General features: G+C 44.6%; 1 protein-coding gene across 1 annotated transcript in view; it reads right to left on the bottom strand.

Annotated features, from left to right (window-relative positions):
• The window catches only part of NDST1 (N-deacetylase and N-sulfotransferase 1), a 28936-nt gene extending 8978 nt beyond the window's left edge, over positions 1-19958 (bottom strand). The window contains exons 1-11 of the mRNA XM_081851428.1: positions 19413-19958; positions 14336-14818; positions 12638-12725; positions 12156-12310; positions 9694-9879; positions 9303-9431; positions 6792-6974; positions 6092-6188; positions 4541-4664; positions 2268-2442; positions 1011-1181 (exon numbers count right to left, since the gene is read on the bottom strand). Of these exons, the coding sequence (XP_081707554.1) occupies positions 1011-1181; positions 2268-2442; positions 4541-4664; positions 6092-6188; positions 6792-6974; positions 9303-9431; positions 9694-9879; positions 12156-12310; positions 12638-12725; positions 14336-14818; positions 19413-19919 (2298 nt within the window). The 5' untranslated portion in view covers positions 19920-19958. The remainder of the gene's footprint in view (positions 1-1010; positions 1182-2267; positions 2443-4540; positions 4665-6091; positions 6189-6791; positions 6975-9302; positions 9432-9693; positions 9880-12155; positions 12311-12637; positions 12726-14335; positions 14819-19412) is intronic.
• Positions 19959-20905: the final 947 nt, after the last annotated feature.

Genomic DNA, 20905 nt, shown 5'->3' with positions numbered 1-20905 from the left:
CAGGCAACTAGAGTTTCCTACACACCCTCTTACATTTTTAATGGAGTAAGAATAATGGGCCAGATCAGCACAGGAAGTGCTTCTGCATAACTTCCATCTTTTGCTCTTTTACGATCAGCAGAGCAACCTGGGTGGGGGCCATGTGATAACTCTTTCCTTCCCCCATTATCAGCTGACTTCAGAGGGAGAAAGGACTGGTGCAGGATGGAGCCACATATCTGAGTTCAACTGGCTCCTCATTACAGGTTTTTAACCAGGACAGCATGGAAGTCAGCCTATGCTACAGAGCCTGCCGGTCAGTAATCACGCAGTTCAAAGTTGGAGTTAATTCTTTACGGCAAAAACGTGATCTCCACAGACTTGGCTGAGTGTCAGGACTAATGAGCACAGCAGCTAATTCCCAATGGTCTTGCTCCAGTCCCTGCCTCCCCACAACCACCTATGTCCCCTCTTTTCCAGGGCTTTCCCCAAGCATTCGGAGACAGTGTCTGCATGCAGCCTGTCACTGCTCCACCCGTTTCAGCCCTCTTCTGGTTCTGGGAGAGGGGCAGGGAAAGGGGAGCTTGTCGTAGCAGGAGGGGAAGAGGGGAGACACCTGTGACTCTTCACCAGTCTGATTTATCTCTGCCTCTTGGCCTCCCTCCTCCCACTCGCCTGCTTCAGCTTCTGCCCAATTGACTTCTCTCTGCCACAGACTGTCCTAGCTCACTGAGCCCTGTTACCCCTTCAGCTTCTGACATCTCCTCTTCCCAGTCTTCTCCCTCTGCCCACTCATTGTTCTCCCACCACCATTCCCTGGGCTCTGAGCCTTCTTCCCTTGGTGGTTCCACAGCTGGTTTCTCCCACCAATCCCTTGCATCCAAACACTCTACGACAGTCTATGCAGAAGTGGTTTCTGAAACACTCCAGTTTCATACGTTCTTGTCATGAAAGCCAAGGAGAATCCCTATGTGTTACAGCAACCACAGTCACTATATTTTGATAATATAGAGATTTAGAGTCTTTCCTACCTGGTTAGCATGGAAATTATTCAACCACCGCTCAATGTGGCTAGCATACCAGCCTGGTACTAGGCAACGATTCTGCAACGTCCGGAGCTTCTGAGAGGCCTCAAGCCCAGCTGTGATCACCTCGTGAAAGGTATACTTCAGGGCAACTGGGTCATCATGTGCTCGCTGATGCTTTTGTTTTTTAAGTGGACAGCATTTTAGTTTTACCAAAAGGGGGGGGAAAGAAAAAAAGCCACAGAGGCTCTAGTCAGAACACCTCATTTCAAATAATAATTTCAAATAAATCCTTTAACAGCCCTGTCACACTCCAGTGCCAATGCAAGCAAAGGAATAAGCAGGGCTAGGGTAAGAGAAGATATCAAACTCTCCATAAGGAGGCTTCTTGCAAGGGGAATCTTTAAGACACAAGAGCGTCTTAATATTGCCTGTAGGGTGCAGTAGATGAAGAAGACAAGGAAAACTGAGTACTGGGTGCAGTTACTGTAACTTCTTAATTTGTCTCTGAAATGAGAAGCACTAAGCTTCACAAAGTTGATGGACACAATAAAGTTTTGGGGTTATTGGGAGGTGCATCTGTGAAGTCTAAAGTCCCTTCCAGGTGATCTGTTTATTAAACATTTATCTTGATTTGTTTGTGGGGAGATAAGACGATGTTGCACCAAGCAAGTGTTATCCAGTGCATCTCCCAAACACTTTCCTTATCGCAAAAATGTCAAAGGGATGGGGAGGGGGATCGTTGTACAACAGCTCGAAATCAACTTTATTTGTTCAACCTGGATTTTCTGGTATGTGAAGGAATCCAACCCCAAAATAGCAAAAGTCCAGCACTCTACCTAATGTATGAGTTACTCCCAAAAAATAAATTTCAATAAGGACTGTAAAAATCTACAAACAGATATAAATTAAAATAACTCTAATAATTCACCTGAACTTCCTGTACAAATTTGCCATTGGTAATTTTATGAAGTTGTTTTAAAATGCTGTTTTGGATGTGGCAACCAAATACACACATTTTAAGAGTGCATCCCTGGGCATCTATATGCAGGACAGCTTGTGTGCACAAGTTTCATTTAAAAAAAACACCCTAATGTCAACAATCTATATCAATGCAAAACACTGTTCTGTCCTGAACAGGATACGGCAGATATTTTTCCTGCCAGTTAGAAATTTATGTACAACTTAACTCCAGCCCAACTATTCAATACCCTAGCCAAACTCAAAAATATAGGACAGAGGGGAGGGGACAGAGCAGCTTACCTGGTACCAAGAGTAGGCCCGATCTGCTGGATTAATGAGGATGGTGATTATTTTAGCCTTCGAAAGCAGTGCAGCTGCCCGCCTGGGTGCTACCTCTGAGTCAAAGTAATTGGCACTCTTCTCAAAGTAGAAGTCAGAAGTGGTGTTGGAAGGGATGGGGAAAAACTCCATATACCTTTAAAAAAATGTCAGCGGCAGAAAGGGAGAGATAGATGGCATTTGATGAAGGCAGGACAGAAATGGTTTCAGCCAACTCTTCTAAAGGTAAAAGGTAAAGAACCCCTGAACAGTTAAGCCCAGTCAAACGCAACTATGGGGTTGCGGCACTCATCTCGCTTTTAGGCTGAGGGAGCTGGTATTTGTCCACAGACAGCTTTCTGGGTCATGTGGCCAGCATGACTAAACTGCTTCTGGCACAATGGAACACCATGACAAGTGCCGTTTACCTTCCTACTTCCATGGTACCTATTTATCTATTTGCATTTGCTTTTGAACTGCTAGGTTGGCAGGAGTTAGGACACAGCAACAGGAGCTCACCCCGTCGCAGGGATTTGAACCCACAACCTTCTGATTGGCAAGCCTGACATTGCCAACTGTTCTACAAGGTCCTTTTAAAAAAATAGAGGAAGTACTAGGACATACCGAAAGGTTCCCTGTTTTCAGAGATATTCCAGACCAAGACCAAATCTATCAAGCCATGTGGAATCTCATCCGTTTTAAAGCATCTGGCTCATTACTGTTTATGTCAACAATTATTGTACAATTAGAGATGTGCTCTTCTAGATCAAAGGATTATCAGACTGAGATTTAATACATTTATAGAGAAGGCTAACACTCATTCAACTGCAGTTTTAACTACCACAGATTGCCAGGACGGGGTGGGGGTTGTCAATTGTTGACTACTGCCCCGGTCATGCAACGGACAGCAAAGAAGAGGGGTTGTGAGGTGTGTGCAAAACACATTAGACACAGTGTACTTTTCTTTTGTGGTTTCTCACAGCGTAACCCAGCCGAATAAAACATGCTTACAGAGCAGAAATCACTGGTGCTTGCTCTGAGTGTGGAGAGTGCATCAAGCATGCACACCCAGTTCTGCATTTCATGCTTACTTCGATGATCTGCAAACAAAGCAGTGTAGGCAGCCTCCTGAGCTTAGTGTATTCTTGCTGCCACAAAACAATAATAATTTTAAAAACTGCCTGCTTCTTCCACACATGTTAGGCATCTGTCCTTTCGGAGCCCGCGTCAGCTGAGCAGACTGCCAACATGAGCCTAGGAAGCTTCCCTACACTGAGTAAGACCACTGGGACTTTGTTTTTGGGTGGGCAAACAGCAGGTGGTCAGCACCCCAGCAATCCCGCATAGGAAGCTGCTTTATACCTTGTCAGCCTACAGTAGAAAGTACTGTTTATGTGTGCGACGACAGCGGCAAGAATGTTATTTGCCCAGGGATGGAAAGAAGAAAGTGCCCCATCGAAAGAAGAATGGATAATGAAGATGATGGACTATGCAGAGATGGCAAGGCTGACTGGGAAGATCAGGCACCAAGAGGATAACAAATTTAATAGAGAATGGCATAACTTTATAGACTATATTAAAGAACACTGTAAAAATCTAAAAACGTTAGCAGGATTGACACAGCACTTGTAATTTAACATGACAAAGGATAAAATTGAAGTATAGTAATTTGGATAAATGCAATTAGATGCAGTTAAAAAAGGAAGATAACTTTTGGAAGCCGTGGAAGCGATGGGGGGGGGGAGTCCAGGAGTTCACTGAACCCCATAAAGGTACTGATATGGACTAGTGTGTGTATATATAAAAAATTTGTTTTTTCTTTTTGAAACTTTGAAAATAAAAATTACACACACACACACACACACACACACACACACACTGTCATCCTATTGGTTCATTTAGCTCAGTATTGTCTACACCTTGAGTTCCTTGATGTTGTTGGACTACAAGTCCCATCATTCCTAGCCAGCATGGCCAGTGGCCAGGGATCATGGGCGTTGTAGTTCATGAACATCAGGAGACCCAAGGTTAAGAAAGACTGGTCTACACAGACTGGTAGCAGCAGCTCGCCAGCCCTACCTGGATACTGAACCATGGATTGAACCTCAAATCGCCTGCATGAAAGGAGATGCTCCGCCACAGAGCTATGGACTCTCCCCAAAAGGCTTCCACTTCCATATTGCTGATGTTGCAAGCCACCCTTGTAAGCCCAAAATGCAGCTTCCCACCCTCCCAGCACTGGGGCTGAAACCTACCAGTCAATGCCTTTGTGGTAATTATGCCCATTGAAGAACTGGATCTCCTCAAAGGTCTCCGAGCTCGGATAATTACTGCTCAGGTCAGGATGCATCCCCAGGAACAGGTAGAGAGCTGTGGTACCTTTTCACAGAAGGGGAAAGAAAACAGAGCTGAAAACTTGTTTTCCCACCAAGCATCTGCCAGATGTTTGTTCTCCAGCTTGTGTGACGTTCTTGGATCTCTAAGCACCGGCAGGTTTAATATATTTATTCCCCAGGACGGGTGCTGCAAGTTCACCAGGTGCTCCTAAATCCTTTCCGTCTCCTATCTCTCAATACACAAATGTTGTTTCTCACACCAGAGAATAGCTAAAGACGAGACAATGGCAGGCTTGCATGCATCGCTAAGCCATGGTTAATGCAAAACAAGTTTTATTTTAAAGAAAACAAAATTCCACTGCTAATGGGTGCAATTTGTTTGTTGTTCATAAATCACGGTTAAGCCACTGGGGATGGGTTCACGTGATCAAATGAACCATGACTTAATAAACCACAGCTTAGCGCTACATTTGAACCAGTTCAATATGATGTTAGAAACATAGGAAGCCTCTCAGCTCTATTGGAAGACACCAAGGATCAGACCTGGGATCTTCTGTATGTAAAACGGATGCTCTGCCACAGAGCTACAGCCATCCCCTGTCAAGGTATAGTCCTGAGCTAACTTCAGGGCATGCAATGCATTTTTACACCCAAGAAGCCCTTCAAAAATCCTGTGTTGGAAAATCCTAGCTATTGCTGCATACCGAGGGGTTTCACCTCAGCTATGAGTGGTTGAAAAGGCACTGGGGAAAGTACTGGTGTGCAGGAAGGGGAATCTTACATTAGCCTCAGATTGCAGCAAAACAAAAATGCGGCAAAATGCTGCCCTGCGGATTGCTCTCTACTCAGGAGCCCAGCCACTCCACTCCACTCCCCCTCTCCCACTTTTCTGTTTTGCCTTACCAGAAAGCATGCCATGGCCTCCTTGCATGCTATATACAGTGTTTCTTAAACACTTGTCATTGGTCCTACTAGCTAGGGATGATGGGAGTCCAACAACAGCTGAGAAACACTGCTATAAGACTTCAGCAGACTTTGGGATTCCTCCAAGCCTTGTAATACCGTGTGTGTTTGTGTGTGAGTGTGTGTGTGTGTGTGATGTTAGTGGCAGGTGTGTTCCACGCACACGGTGTAGATCAACGTGCTACAGCAGCAGGAGGGACTTCTTCAACCCCCAAACTACATTACATCTTGGGGAACCTCCCACTGGCAGCTTACCAGTGGACAGTTAGGATGCTCACCTTTCTCCAGTGAGAAAGGTTCCTGACAGGCAAAAGTCAGAGGTCCCCCCCCCTTTCAGTCCAACAGCCAGGCAAGCAAGAGGCATAATAATGACAGTTCAAGGACACACTAGGGAAAAGAGCTCAGGGAGGGTGTGGAGCAGAGCTGGCAAAAAAAGAACAGCCTGAGCGAGAGTACCAAAGGCAAAATAGAGAGGCTGAGGTTCAGCATCCCTGGGTTAGAGCTCACCTGTCTTCTGAGGGCCAATTATTAGCAGCTTGGGGAACCGGTCACAGGTCTTCTCTTTGGACCAAATGTCCTTGTGGCGTTTGTCCTCACAGGGATCCTGAAACATGGGAACGTGTTGGGATCAAACAAGTGGAAAATTGAGGCTTGCATGCCGCAAATCAAAATAATCCGTTCTTACTGGAGGGGGTCCCTCAAAAGCCAGCAATGAGTTGTGTCCATTGCAGCCAGATGCACTGTCTTTGCAGCAAGCATGCTAGGCCTGCTTCATACCTGGTACTCCAAGGTCACGTCTAAGTATTGTGGATTCGCACCTTACAAGCGGAAGAAAACTTTCACACAGTGCTCTGCTCACCTCTAAAGGCAGCATAATGATGGGTAAAAGCAAACCATGAGAAACAGATCATATCACACTTGCAGTTTTCAGATCTGGGACCAGATTGGTGTGGTGTGCTCTGTTTCTAGAGAGAAGAATGCAGCAGCAAACAGGCACATCGTTCGAATATTGCTGCACATGCACAACTACTATCTATTCCAAAGATGTTTCATGTTCATAATTGTTGGACCAGCTGTTTATTCTGATAGAGTGTCTCTACGGAGCTTTGGTTTCAAAAGAAACAAGCCAATCAAACAGAAAGAACACTGAGCGCGTTTACTTGAATGCCTTTGGCTATGCAGGCCTGGAAAGGCAGCTGACCCATACCTGCCATAGAGGGTCTTTCTCCTCTGAGAATATCTGGAAATACTTCTGTGCCAGCTGCACAGGTGGCAGTGTCTGCAACTTCAAGTTAGTCCAGGAGTTGAGGAAGCGGACCAGGTGTCTAAAGGTGTATAAACCCAGGCGATCGTTTCCATAATTGGAGAGGTGAGTCATGAAGATACTGATCTTTGGGGCGGGGGGGGGAGGTGGGAGGGAAGAAAGGACAGCACAGAAGACAAGGAAATTAATTGGTGTGGTTAGTCAAAACGATATCGTGCCACCTTGGCTTTCAACCCATGGTTTGTTTTGGAGAGAAACAATGTGGCTGGCATGAGCAGCCAGACCATGGTGTTCACCAGAAGCAGAAAAGGGGGTGGGGAGAGAGATTGAACATAAGAACACAGGAAGAACCCTACTGGATCAGGCCAAAGGCCCTTCTAGTCCTTCATCCTGTTTTCACAGTGGCCAACCAGATGCCTATAGGAAGCCCACAAACAAGACCTGTGCTCTCCCCATCTGTGATTCTCAGCAATCAGAAGAACTCGCCATTTCAGCAATGTGCACCAGCACACTGGCACTGCTTGTTCACAATAAACCATAATGTTTTAGGGCTCATACACAACTTCCACTTATGCTGCGTTTAGGAAGCGCAGGTCCAAGCAGTTTTCTGCCTTACCCACACTTTCTAGGCACATATCCAAGCGGCTTTCCCCTTGCCCTGCTTCTTTCCAAGGGAAAGCCTGCTCTTTAGGGATAGATCGTAACAAATGGCAATCCTGGGGAAACCTGAATTGCTGTTGGCTCTGATTGAGTGCTAAAGAGCGGGTTTCCCCAGGAGGACAAGAGGAAGTGTGAAAAGTCCTTAGTGTGACATGCAAAGCAGGCCATATTGTGCCACAAAGAAAGAGGAATAGTGAAAAATTGTGCACCATTTCCGCATGCATAAATTTGCTGACTTGCTTAGCAGGTTACTCTGAATTAATTGTTCGGCAACTTAAGTGTCTTCTTTCCTAGTCACTGGTCAATCAACCAGAAATAAACTTATCTCCGACTCACAGATCAACAGAAACAAATTCATCCACCAAATTTATTCATGGCCCAGATAACTCAGCATATGACCCAGCCTAACCCACAGACCTTCCCCACCAAACATCCTATCTCATGACAAGACAGAAATGAACAACAAGATAACTAAGCAAATGCAAAGGGAGCAAGGGTCAGTGGGAACAGAAGCAGCCCTAGAAATCTGGAGAGGAAACCAGATTTGAGGCATTTTCCCTCTCTGAACAGATAGCCTGGAAGAGATAGCAGCTTTAGTAGACTTCCAGACTACTTCAAAATGTTGGATCACGTGCATTTTCTAGGATCATAAAAGGCAAAAAGACATTCATTTACATTCATTTCAAACTGCTGGCAAACACCTAAAGCTATGCAATTTGATCACTTCAAATCCGATGGCCCTGGATTCCTGCATCAAGACCTTCTCAAGCAATTTTATACAGCAGAGAAATTGTGTGCCTCACATAACTATAGAAATCTCCCATGCAATCTTCTAAAATCTGGGACACCATGCTTATGCACAAACCTACTTAGCAAGTGAAGCAAGCAATGGATCTCAGCTTTTAAAGAGATGCTGTGGGGCCCAGGATGTGGTTTCCACTTACCAAACAATGCTCCAAACAAATACAAATGCATTTCTCTGTCACTATGATTTTGGCTACATAGCTTAAAAATCCAAACTCAGCAGCTTCTTCTTCTTCTTTTAAATTTTATTTATCATTTTGAATTTTAAAAATTTGCACATTGACATTTTACCAAAATACAAACTGTACATAATAATAATAATAATAATTTAATATTGCATCATCAACTTCCCTTCCCCCACTTCCATGGTTCGTTTATTAACCCTTTACCACTGCATATTCCAATAATTCCGTACTCTCTCTTTTTCAGTTTTATTTCAGTAAACTTCATACTGCTGAATTTATTCTAAGCCTGCTAATGTTTTTTTTTGGGGGGGGTAATATTTTTATTTGATTTTGCAAGTATAAAATTACAACAATACCAAATACATATCCATATTTAGAGATTACTCCGAATCTCTAGACTTCCCACCTTCCCTTCCATGGGTCCTATTGCCAACCTTTTCAAACCTTGCTAACATTTTAATCTGTTTACAGTGATTTTTCTAATATTCTGCAAATCTTTTCCAGTCTTCCTTAAAAGTTCTTTCAACCTATTCAGGAGCTTCTTCTCAGGCTGCTTTACCACCACCCAAACTCACCCATAACGCACCAAGGTCTGTCACTCAGGGAGTTACCTTTTCCCCATTTTCTCAGTGATCTTGTTGCTTTCCTTCTATTTGGTGCTTGTGGTTTTAGACTTTATTTCAAAATGCCATAGAAGAAGAAGAAGAGGAGGAGGAGGAGGAGGAGGAGGAGGAGGAGGAGGAGGAGGAGGAGGTTCTACACACTGCAATTAGAACCTTCCATTGTTCATCAAAGCAGCACTTACAGGGTTAAGTAGCACAGTCAGAAAAAGCTCGCCTCCGTTGATTATCTTATCCAGTTCATTGGACCCACCAGGGTATTCATTATAGAATATGGTATGTGTGAACAAGCCGCATGTTTGCCGTGGGAGAACCTGGAAAGAAGCAGAAAGAAAACATATAGCAAGTTACAGATGTTTTTGAAAAGGAGAAAGAGAATCAGCCCATTCCAGTGCTCCTTATAAATTCTGAGCAGATGGTGGAAGATGTCCTCGCTGTCCCTCCAGGAAACAAACACACAGGTTGCCTGAACTTACGTTAGTGGATCCCTCTTAAACAATATGGGGAGCTTGAGCTTATTCACGTACAGGAGAGAGGATGAAGCAAGAAAGATAAGCGAAGGCCCTTCCTACTTACCATGATTCCATTGTGGATGAAGCCTCGTCTGAAGCGGGCTGGTTTGAGGTGAGGGTACTCTTCCGTGCTGGTGACTCGGATCCCCCACACTTGTTTCCAGGCCTCATACAATTGCACATGGACTGGGTACACCCCTGAATGATGAGGTGCCACTGCATAGCCCATATCAGTGGGGATGCCATGCTCCTAAGAGGAGAGAGAGAGAGAGAGAGAGAGGTCATAACTGTATCAGCTGGAGTAACCAGTGGACTTTTAATGAAAGGCTCCCACCGCAAGTGAATGGAATCCAGCCTTTAAGGGCTTTTTTAAAAGAAGATCTTATTACCTCCCCTCCCCACTGCAGTCTATATCATCCCAAAGTAGCAGAGATGTCAGCATCCTATTTCAGGGAACTGGGAAAGACGGTTCAAGGTGTAAATTCTGTGAGATACAGGAGAGAGCAGCGAATGGGTCCGACAACTGTTAATACCAAGCTCCTACTCAACTTATCACACAGATGATATGGCCAACGTGTAGCCTTCTAGCAAGTTTTGCCAGCAAGGCTTTTACGTGCTCCAGTGACCCTAGCACAAGACTGGGTGCTCTTCAGCAGATGCAAGAAGAATAACTGAAGAACAAAACCTGGAACATTACATTTCAGCCTGTTTTACAGGCACCAGGCATTCCGTGTTAAGTCTGAGCAACTCTCCCATGGGGACACGGAGAAGCCTATAGTAGCACATTTTATGAAGTCACAGCTTACACAACACTATAGAATACACCCAAGAGTTATCCAGCACAGCTTCCGTGCTTCATTGTTTTAAGAAAGATCTTCTGCAAGATTTTATGGCTATGTTTAAATTTCTCCCCTTTTCCCAGGTTCTTTTCATTTGTTCACGTAATCGCAAAGGAGCAACCTGCAAATTCTTTTTTTTGTGTGTATGATGCACCAAAGGGCATCTCTGGCAAAACTCCTTAAAAAAAGGATTAATGATTTAATCTTTTAGTTCTCTTCTCCCTCGAGTGGGCTTGTTCAAGCAGACTCTCTGCTGTGCTGAAAGAGTAACAAAGAGAAGTGAGCTGTGCATCCCACAGACGGCACTATCAAGAACTGGTTGCTTGGCAGCACCCATCTTTTGAAAAGGTCAGATAAAGAACTGTACTGAAAGGTGTTGGATGCTATCTGACACCTGGAACCAAGAGGGTGAATGAATAAATAAAAACCTATTTGCAACAGGATGAAGAACCGACTTGTAACTAAACTGTGAGGTTAGGTGAAATGAAGGAATTTTCAAGAATTCCTCAGACAAAAGAAGTTAGCACATCAACAGAAAAGTTGGGTAGAAAGGAAACAAGCAAAGTTTATGCCGTTCTTGAAAACTGGTAAAAGGTCCCCTGACCATTAGGTCCAGTCGTGGCCGACTCTGGGGTTGTGGCGCTCATCTTGCTTTACTGGCCAAGGGAGCCGGCGTACAGCTTCCGGGTCATGTGGCCAGCATGACTAAGCAGCTTCTGGCGAACCAGAGCAGCGCACGGAAACGCCGTTTACCTTCCCGCTGGAGTGGTACCTATTTATCTACTTGCACTTTGACGTGCTTTCAAACTGCTAGGTTGGCAGGAGCAGGGACCGAGCAACGGGGGCTCACTCCGTCGCGGGGATTTGAACCACCGACCTTCTGATTGGCAAGCCCTAGGCTCTGTGGTTTAGACCACAGCGCCACCCGTGTCCCTGGAGCAAAGCAGGATTACCAGGGACACTATTTGTCCCTGTGCCAGAGAATGGTATGCGCTCAAGGTTAGAGAGGCTGAGATTCCACACAGCATAACCATCGGTTTGCTCTCCTGGACATTTTCGTTTTGAATTTGATAACAAAATCTGAAGGTGGATTTTAGGTTTAAGAAAAGAGGCTCATGGGCACTAGTTGTGAAAGACTAGGATCACAGACAGAGTACTGTAGGAAGGGATCACAGGAACCAAGATCCCCCTTCCAGAAAGAGATAGGAAATGGTGGGATTACAGATCAGTGGTTGAACATAAGAAGACAACAAGAGAGGAGAGGAGGAAAGCAGGCCATGCTTTCTTCCTGGAGGTCCAATTCATTATCATGCTATGAAGGGTGCAACACCTCAGACTGACAATACAGTAGGAGAAGCTGGTTCTATAAGACCCCTGGGGAGACTTGAATGTTGGGATGTTTTTACACACACCACACTCCTTGCATAAATAGTAGACAGGAGCCCAAAAAATGGTTGTTCTGTTTTCTGCAGCAGCCAACGAGACATTTTTAAGAATGCTGTGCTGATGCAACGCATTGTGGCAATGTCCTAGCAGTGCTAGGTTTTTCATTTTGCAATTGCAAACTCATCAATCTGAACAATAAACAAATGATCGACTCGTGCCTTCCTTCCATCTTTTGAGGTACAACCCGCTTTTTGTTTTGCCCCAGCCTTCTGCTTCTGTCCCCAGAAAGCGTCTTACTTACAACTGCAAATTTCTTGTTCATGGTCATTTGGTCAGCCAGCACAGATTGGTTATGGAAGAGGTGAGGCTGCATGTGACTCCACATGTGGGGGAACCACCAAAACTCCTTCACGTACGAGAGCAGCAGGTCATCTCCTTCGTCTTCCGCGTCCGTACCTGACAGACCCAAACCACTAGTGTCACGACTAAAAACCGAAGACATGCAATGGAATGCCATTCCTCCCACAGGCTCAAACCAACCATGTGCTTTGCCCAGTAGAACATGAAAACCTCAGTAACCACCCTGCACACAACACACAGACTGATCAAGCCTTGGACCTCCAGGGGCAAAAATACGAAAGGGAAGGGAAGCTTTCCTGGTGAATCTGATCCACAAAGCTATCATCACCTACCAGGCAGATCTTCTAGCCTAGCCCTCAACACAATGCGAAAGACCGGAGAGCCCAAATAAGGTCACGCACACACCCCACAAATCCTTCTTACCTGTGTGGAAGAATTTCCCTGAGTAACCCAGATTGAAGGTGAAGTTGGGGATATGGGTGCGCAGTTCATTCTGAGTGTCAAAGAGAGCCTACAGAGTGGGATGAAAAGCAACATTTAAAACCATAGCCTATTCGCTTTAGAAAGCAGGGGGAATAGAAGTCCCAGCTTCTGGAGGAAGAGGATGAGAAGGAGCTGCAGCATGGTGTCTTCTCACATAGCATAGGCCTTTTTTTTTTTTTTTTTTACATTATCCCAGTGGTGGTGGGGTAGGGAGCACAGTGCATAAGCTTCCATCCCACCAGTATAAATGCAAGGAGGCCTTAGTACCAATTCAAAACATCGGTTTTCCTCACATGCCCTTATATATACACATTTCAGTCATTAACATGCAAGCTGCAATATCACTCTTACCAGGAAGGTGCAGCTTACATTTTCCGCAGCCTCCTAGACCTCAAAGGTCACCATCTGCTAATAACCCAGTTTTGGGATTCCCATAACACCTTTGCCACCATAAGCAAGCACTTGATAGTTCACGTGAGCAAATAGTATAGTGACTAGATTAGCCTTTGTTAGATAAATACTAGTTATTTAAAAGTGGAGGTGTCTGGAGTAGAAGTGGGGGCAAGTAAGCGTTCAGATGTTCCTCATCAGGCACAAATAAATCCTGCTTAATTACTCATCTGGGACTTTGTTTGGAGAGCTACACTCTCTATTTTTGTTAAGAAAGCAGAGAAAAGGCAATGGTTTAACAATAATTCTATGGGAAACAAAGCTGAGACAGACATGTGCCTAAGAGACCTAGTGATAAATCTGTTGCACATTGTGCTTTTTGCTTTAAAAAAAAAAGGAAAGTGTTCAAGCCTTAAACCATCATTTCCCTAAGCCAAACAAAATAAATCGTGGTTGTTAACATCAGTCTAACTTTCTTCTTGCTCTTCTCAAAGGAATCAGTTAATGATCCCTCTCCCTAAGATATAGAAATATTAGGAAGAGTGGTCATTAACTGATTCCTACACACACACATTATTCTCACCTATTTCTGGTAATATACCGTTATGTAGTAAAAGGTTCATTTTATCCCTAGACAACAAAAGTTTGTTCCAAGTTCTGAGCTTTCTTAGTTTGTTCTTGTTTCTTTGATCTTACTAAAAATAGTTTTTGTAGCACCTTGAAGACAAACTTTCACAGCCTACAGTTCTCTTTATCAGATGTTGAAAAACAAGTGATGTTGGGCTAAGTTAAGATTTTTAATTTTAGTGCTTCCCAATTTAATCTCAAGGAAATCCATCTCTACATTTTTGCACTTGTGTAACTATTCACAGCAATCCTGATTTAAAGGGCTTTCAACTAAAGCAATAATATGTTGGCTGTGAACAACAGGTTTTTTAAAAAAGAAATGGTTACTGAGTCTACATTAAAATTCCATGAGGCTGGGACACCTGATTACGCTTCCTGCATTTCAAATGTCACCATCCCAGTCTCACACATTCTGGGAATGACAGAAGCACAAACACCACACTAGATCCAGTGTGGTAGAGGTAGAAGAACAGCGGAACAGCAGTAAGGATTCAGGGATCCAGGGCACAGCTCCTAGCATGATGTAGCTTTCAGCCCAAAGAAATGGATCCACAGGACAGCTAGCCCCACATCTCCCCCAAATCCCAACCTCAAAAGCAAAACCTGGCTGTGTATCATTACCTTTACATCATCCACTTTCATCCGTGTGCCTTCCTTGCCAACAAAAATATCATCAATGTCCACCAAGACGTAGCGGTCCAGGGGGAGGGAAAGCCTCTTGCCAGTGAGGAAAGAAACAGCGTCGACAAAGACCAGCTTGTGCAGCCAAAAGTTGAGGTTGTTGCCAAAGAGGACTCTCTGGATGCCATCGTGGAGGCCCAGATCCTGAACCACAGTGGTATGGAGTGCTGCATCAATGCTCATGTGTGGGATGGATTCTGCCGACTTGGTTTTGGCCAGGAGGATGGGTTCGTAGGTGGAATGGTTTGACTGGAAGACTGTCCAGTCCTCGCCTGGAAGGAGTCCCTTCTCTACTTCACTGGGCCGTGTGATGTACAGGAGTGGTGATTTGGGGTTGATGCTGCAGTCCTTCAGCGCAAGGTTGGAGTGGAGAAAAAGGGGGAAGCCTTTCAGCTGAGCACTCAGCAAGCTGTTCTCATTGGCCTGTAGGGAGATCACATGAACTGAATTTATACCCCATTTGTGTTGCGTGTATACAGGATGACATCATTTGCGAGGCTTTATGATTTTCCATATAGGAGGAAGGAACAGAGAATTTGAGGGGTTACCTCTTTGGTTCTGCTGTGTGAAGTATTTATTTGCAAGTTGTGTCACATAAGCAAAATTTCTTGGAGCTGCCAACAATAAGGAAAAGAACAGAGAGGAAGCAGAGTATGAAAGCGGGTGAAGAACTAGAGCCCTATTTGTCTCAGATTTATTTATTAAGAATGCTTAAGAGGCAATATAATGGCACAATGTGATTGGTGTACAGGTTAACTGAATTCCTGAAAGCACACGTGGTACTGAGTGTGTCACTTCAGGTTTGCAAGAGCAGGGGAGCAGTCTATGGAATTCAAGCGTTTCCTTGCTACTATAAACTACTAAACATGGGTGTTCTGTTGGCTCCAAGAGCAGCTCTGGTGGTTAAGAACATAAGTTAAGGCTGGTGCACCATCCAGTACAGTATCCCCATCCTCACAGTGGCCAATCAGAAGATGCTCTTGGGGAGCCTGCAAACAGGACCCAAGTGCAACAGCACTCTGTCCTCCTGTGGCCTCCAGCAACTGGTATTCAGAATCATACTGCCTCCAAGAGCGAAGGTAGAACATAGGCTACATGTGGCCACTAACTCTGATAGCTTATTCTTCATGAATTTGTCTAATCTTCATTTAAGGCCATTCATTTTTGAAATTTCCACTCATACCAAAGAAGATGTAAGAGGAGGAAAGTGAGGGGAGCAGGCCTAAGCCAGAGAGGGTTGGAAGGTGGTATACACATTTAAACTTTGCTTAAATGTGATGGGCGTGGATGGATCACAAGGGAAGCCCTACAGGATTACAGTGGAACCTCGGTTTTCGAGCGTCTCGGAAGCCAAACATTTCAGTTTTCAAACGCCAAAAACCCAGCAGTAATTGCTTCAGTTTTTGAACACGCCTCAGAAGTCAAACAGCTTATGAGGCACATTTCTCAATTTTCTCGATTTGCTGACCGCCCACTGAGCCTCGGTTGCCGAACGTTTTAGAAGTCGAACAGTCTTCCAGAACAGATTATGTTCGACAACAGAGGTTCCACTGCATTAGATTGGAGGGAGGAAACTCTGACTAGGATGAAGTGGCTGCTGCTTGGGGAAGGACGCGGAGGTGAAGAGATCAGATACAGCCTTTTTATATACAAACCAAGCCAAGCTGAATTCTGTGGCTTAGAGAGCCCCTCTGGACCAGAGTGCCTCTCTGAAACAGCTGCAAAGAAATGGTTAGGTCAGCAGCCTTTGCAGTTGGGCTCTTATATTTTGGTTGTAGTCTTATATTTAGGCTATATGTTTTAGTACTGTGATGGGCTCTTCCCGTCATATATTCTGGACCCTTCTGCTTCTCTCATTTGTGTCAATAGAAAGGAAAGCCACTGTTTTATTATTGCAATGTGCATGTTGTGTGGTCTGTGTACTTTCCACCAGTAAAGTTCACTGAAATACACACAGAATATAGTTTGTGTGATGAACTAATTATTTTTCAAGGACAGGCTTTATCCAACTGTATGTCTGGAAAGGGATCAACATGCAGTGTAGCCATACTACTTAGCACCCAATCAAATTATCTTTCAAAGATATAACTATGTAAATGGACAGAAAGCCAGAGGGTTAGAAAGCAAGGGAGGGAGACTGATTCTTCTTTGCCACTCTGAAAATTTAAACCAATTTAATATAGTACTGCTTTCGTGGGTTCGAGCCAAGGAAGCAAGAGAAATCAGAATGGAAGAGAAAACAGACTGCTGTGCAAAAAATGTCTGTCAAAAGCAGCAGGACAGCTCTTGGTCTCAGGATAAAGCCTCATTTACACGCTTCATTTCTGCCCTGGATTCTTAACCTTCTTGGCTTACCCATTCAAGCAGGGAAAAACGCAATAGACCTGTGGCAAATGCCATACGGTTTGTGTTAGCCTGCATCCCCTCCTACTTGACTTCTTGGAAACCAAATCCAAGAATCACTAGGGGAAGCAGGGACACAGGGTGGGGGGTGGCCTTGTCAAGTCATAATGCTAGGCAGGGATGCCCGGATGGCCCCCAAATCCCTGTTACAATCTGTTCTCTTCACACATTAACCAGTTCCCAAGAGGACCATTACTGTTATCTTTTTTACTGTCACCAGCAGAACCAAAGGCGCTGCAGCCTCATCTCAAAAGGCGCAGATTTGTAAATCCGCTCTTGGCATCAGTTAAAATACACAGCCCTTTTACTTATCAGGCTCGATGCTGGCAAGACATCAAGCCATTCAATAGCAAGTAGTGACTGTGAGAAGGTGTCCAAGAAAGGCTGACATTTTGCAAGCTGAAGCTCTTCCAGGTCCCTGCTGTTCACACATGAGCCAGCATGTGGCAGATACAGATGCCTTCAGAAAGCACCTGTGCTATTGTAATACAGGTGGGCTACTGCTTAAGAGTCTAGGCAATCTATCGTATCAGCAATAGCCAACAGTAATGAATTTCAGAGAAGCATGTTGTCAAGCCAAGCCCTCAAAGCTGCGTTCACTCTCAGCACTGTTGTACCACTAACTGCAGAAGGAATGAGATGGAAGAATGTTCCCTCAGGAAGACCTGTGTACATACCATACATTTTAAGAACTTTCCCCACCAAAGAATCTTGGGACCTACAGTTTGTTAAGGGTGCTGGGAAATGCAGTTCTGTGGGAAGTAAACTACAGTTCCCAATATTCTTGGGGGAGAGTACTTTAAATGTACAGTGTATAGACAATATTGGGTCCAAGGAAAAAAGGGGAGGAAACTGAAGTGCTTTTTTTATTTAAAAAAAAGAGTAAAGCAAACTTCTGTCCTGAGAAGTACACAACTAAGGATCTACTTTACAGCCCTCTTCACCAGCTAAGGACTGTCGCATTGTTAAAATTATTTTTATTTAGGACTGGTTCAGAAGTACACACAGGTCCTGCTTACCAAACGCAAAGTGTTCCCCGACAATCGTTCATTTGGTGAGCATTCACATAACGAGTCCACGATTTACGTGGATGCCCAAGGGAACATTTCTAATCTGGGATTTTTCCAATCTTTCTTCCCACTTTTTCAATGGTTTCTTACTGAAATGGCTGCAGCCAACCAGCAAAAGAGAGAGAAAGGGAAAACTGATTTTTCCAGTCTCTCCTGCTCCCTGATTTGTCCTGCTCTCTGATGTGTCTGCCCGAAAATGGCTGCCACCAACCAGCAAAGCACAAACAAGCAAGGAAGGAAGGAAATGGGCAAACTCCAGCTGTTTGGGTATCTGAATCTGTGGTGTATATAGAAAGGTATGGGCATAATTATATACAAATATAATTATGCATTCCTCCCACCACATACATGGAAGAACCTAATACAGCAATCTGAAAACTGCGGGAGTGTTCGCAGTTACACGTGTTTGATTATAACATTATGATGCAAGCTTCTGGCCTTCCCCCTTAGGTCTTGGACCTGAGTCCAAGGTTTATGTCACTCTTTGAAGCTCTTCATCCATTCTCTTTAAAACAGACTGGATTTACACTGCAACAAAATAAGGTGGCATTGGAGCAGCAAAATCTGAGGGCATAACTAGCGCAATATTTGGCGGGGGAGATGCTAGGCCACCCTTGTGACTCCTGTGTTTATTTTCTATTTGTAGGGAGTGTAACACAGACGATCCTAATCTTGCTGTAGGACTAGGCCATGTGTTCATGCAGAGAGACTGATCTGTGCTCCATAGTTGGACTAACCTTGTCCCCATGAAATGATGTTGGTCTGGGGGAGAAGTTTTGATGCTTTTATTGCTGTAAACTGCTTTGATATTTTTTTTATGATACAGCAGAATACACATATTTTTTAAAAAATAAATAAGATTCCTATGAAAATTAGCATCAAAAAAATTCAGCTCATGTAATTGTAACTACAGTGCAACTGCTCATTCTACATGTCTATTTTATACAAGCAACCCATCAGTGAAATTGTGTCTATCTGAAACACCATTGAAAAAGCCTGCAAACACCCTATTCCATCCCACCCTGCCCCGGTCCACCCCTTTTCAAAACATTTTTGTGACATTTCAGGTCACTTCTGGGTTTGGCACAGCATGTGCATGCATAATTGTACACATATTGAACATGTGTAAACGGGGGGTTGCCTATAGTTGATTTTCATCTTTTAATTTTCATCTGTTGCTATAATTGTTCCCTGTTTTATATACATTATAAAACGAAACAATAATAAAACACTTTACCCCCCCAAAAAAACCCATGTTTTTTAAGCTTGCGTCAGAAAATGTGATTTAATTCAGTATGTTTATTTTACTTGTATTAAATAAACACAGCTACATTCTTTGAAACTGCCCAGGTCTGCCTAATACTGTACTTGCCATTGGCATCCATTCAACGACCGTATATGAAACCGATTTCCCCCCCCCACACACACATAAAAATAAAGCACTAGAAAAATTTCCTGCAGGAAATTCGCACCCCATCACTGGAGGTGGCCTGATTCTTCCCCACCTGCTCCCACAAAAGCTTTGCCCAAACCAAAGCCAGTACCTTGAAGAAGCCAATGATTCCTACACCGTACTCAACACAGTACTTGTCCAAGAGCTCGCGGTTCCAGGCGTCCAGGTTCACATACTTCAGGATGTTCTCGTAAATGATCAGTGCAAAGCGCCCTCGGTCCTTGTCCGTCAGTGTGGGCATGTCCCCCTTCCCTGGAGCAATCTCCGTCAGGTATTTGAAGCGACTGGACTCCAAGATGGCCACTATCTCCTGGCCCAACTGGGAGTAGAGACTTTCCACAAACACAAGAACCAAAGGGTCTGTGCGAGAAGAATCCACCACTTTGATGGGCTTCAGCGGAAGCAGGCGAGAAGGGGCGACCTTCGGTTCATCACAATCCGGGCTTGGGATGTCCCCCGAGGGCTCCAGTCCCCTCTTCCACCCATATAAATAATAGGCCGAGACAAAAACGCTGAGTAGGCAGAAGGCAAACAGCAAGAACAGCACCACCTGAGGAGACACCTGCCGGAAGCTCCTCCGAATCCTTACCAAAGTCATCCTTGCTTTGATAGAGTGTGTTCGGGTTCCTTCCCCACCCCACCCCACCCAGCCCCCCTCCCTCCCTCCAGATCTTGATGCAGGAAAGGACAATTTCCCTAAGAGGCAGCGTGTGTGCGTGCACAATCGCCCCTGTGGAAGTCCGTTATCCCTCCTGGTCTTTTTTCATGTCACCATGGCAAATCCATTCAGAGTTCCTTTCTGAGGCAGAAAAACCAAGAGCTTCGCATCATCACTGACGCATCATCAGGACGGAAACTGGGCAGTCTTGGGGTTCCGGAACATCTCTCAACAGGTGAAGGCGCATGGCGAATCCTTGGGCATGTACCAGAAGCGTCCTTCTGCGTTTAAAAGGAAAAGGGCAACAAGGTATTAGCAAATTCCCTCTGGGAAGAACATAGTCTCACAACCTGGAAGATCCCACAAACTCAAGCCGCCTCCCAAACATAGCATATTCCCACAGAGAAACCTTTATTTATGGACCCCTCGGTGGTCCATGCCTTTGATGAAAAAAGTTGCCACAGCTGAAGTTGGCCTGGACCGATAAAAGGGTAGGGAAATAAACTTTGCACGCGTTCAGGCGCTATGCCACTTATCCAAGGGAGTGCACTTATTTTTATCTCCAGGCATGACAAGAGTTGGATTGTGTCAAATGGATTATTGTGAGTAGCAGCGTTCTCCCAGCCTGTATGAATCCTACCTCCCTTTTAACTAAAACTATTTTTTATGGGAGGGGGGTGTCTCTAGGCTTCTAGGGCTTTTCTATCTCACAGAAGCTTTTCGGAAGAAAAAGCTAAGGAAATTCAAGATAGGTGTTTTGCATGTGTGGTGTTTAAATGCAAATGTAGCTTGCTGGGTCCTCCCGGGGCCTTTAGTCTGCATAAGGCAGATAGTGCATTACAGGCCAGCTTCAGCCCTCAAGCTCAGCTTTCATTATTAGGCTAGATATGTAGGTCTACAGCCCCTCCTCCTGCAAGCTCATTCTT

Source organism: Podarcis erhardii (genome assembly GCF_964252035.2).
Source record: "Podarcis erhardii genome assembly, chromosome: 2".
In the NCBI taxonomy this organism is placed as follows: domain Eukaryota; kingdom Metazoa; phylum Chordata; class Lepidosauria; order Squamata; family Lacertidae; genus Podarcis; species Podarcis erhardii.
This window is presented reverse-complemented; position numbering and strand designations above follow the sequence as displayed.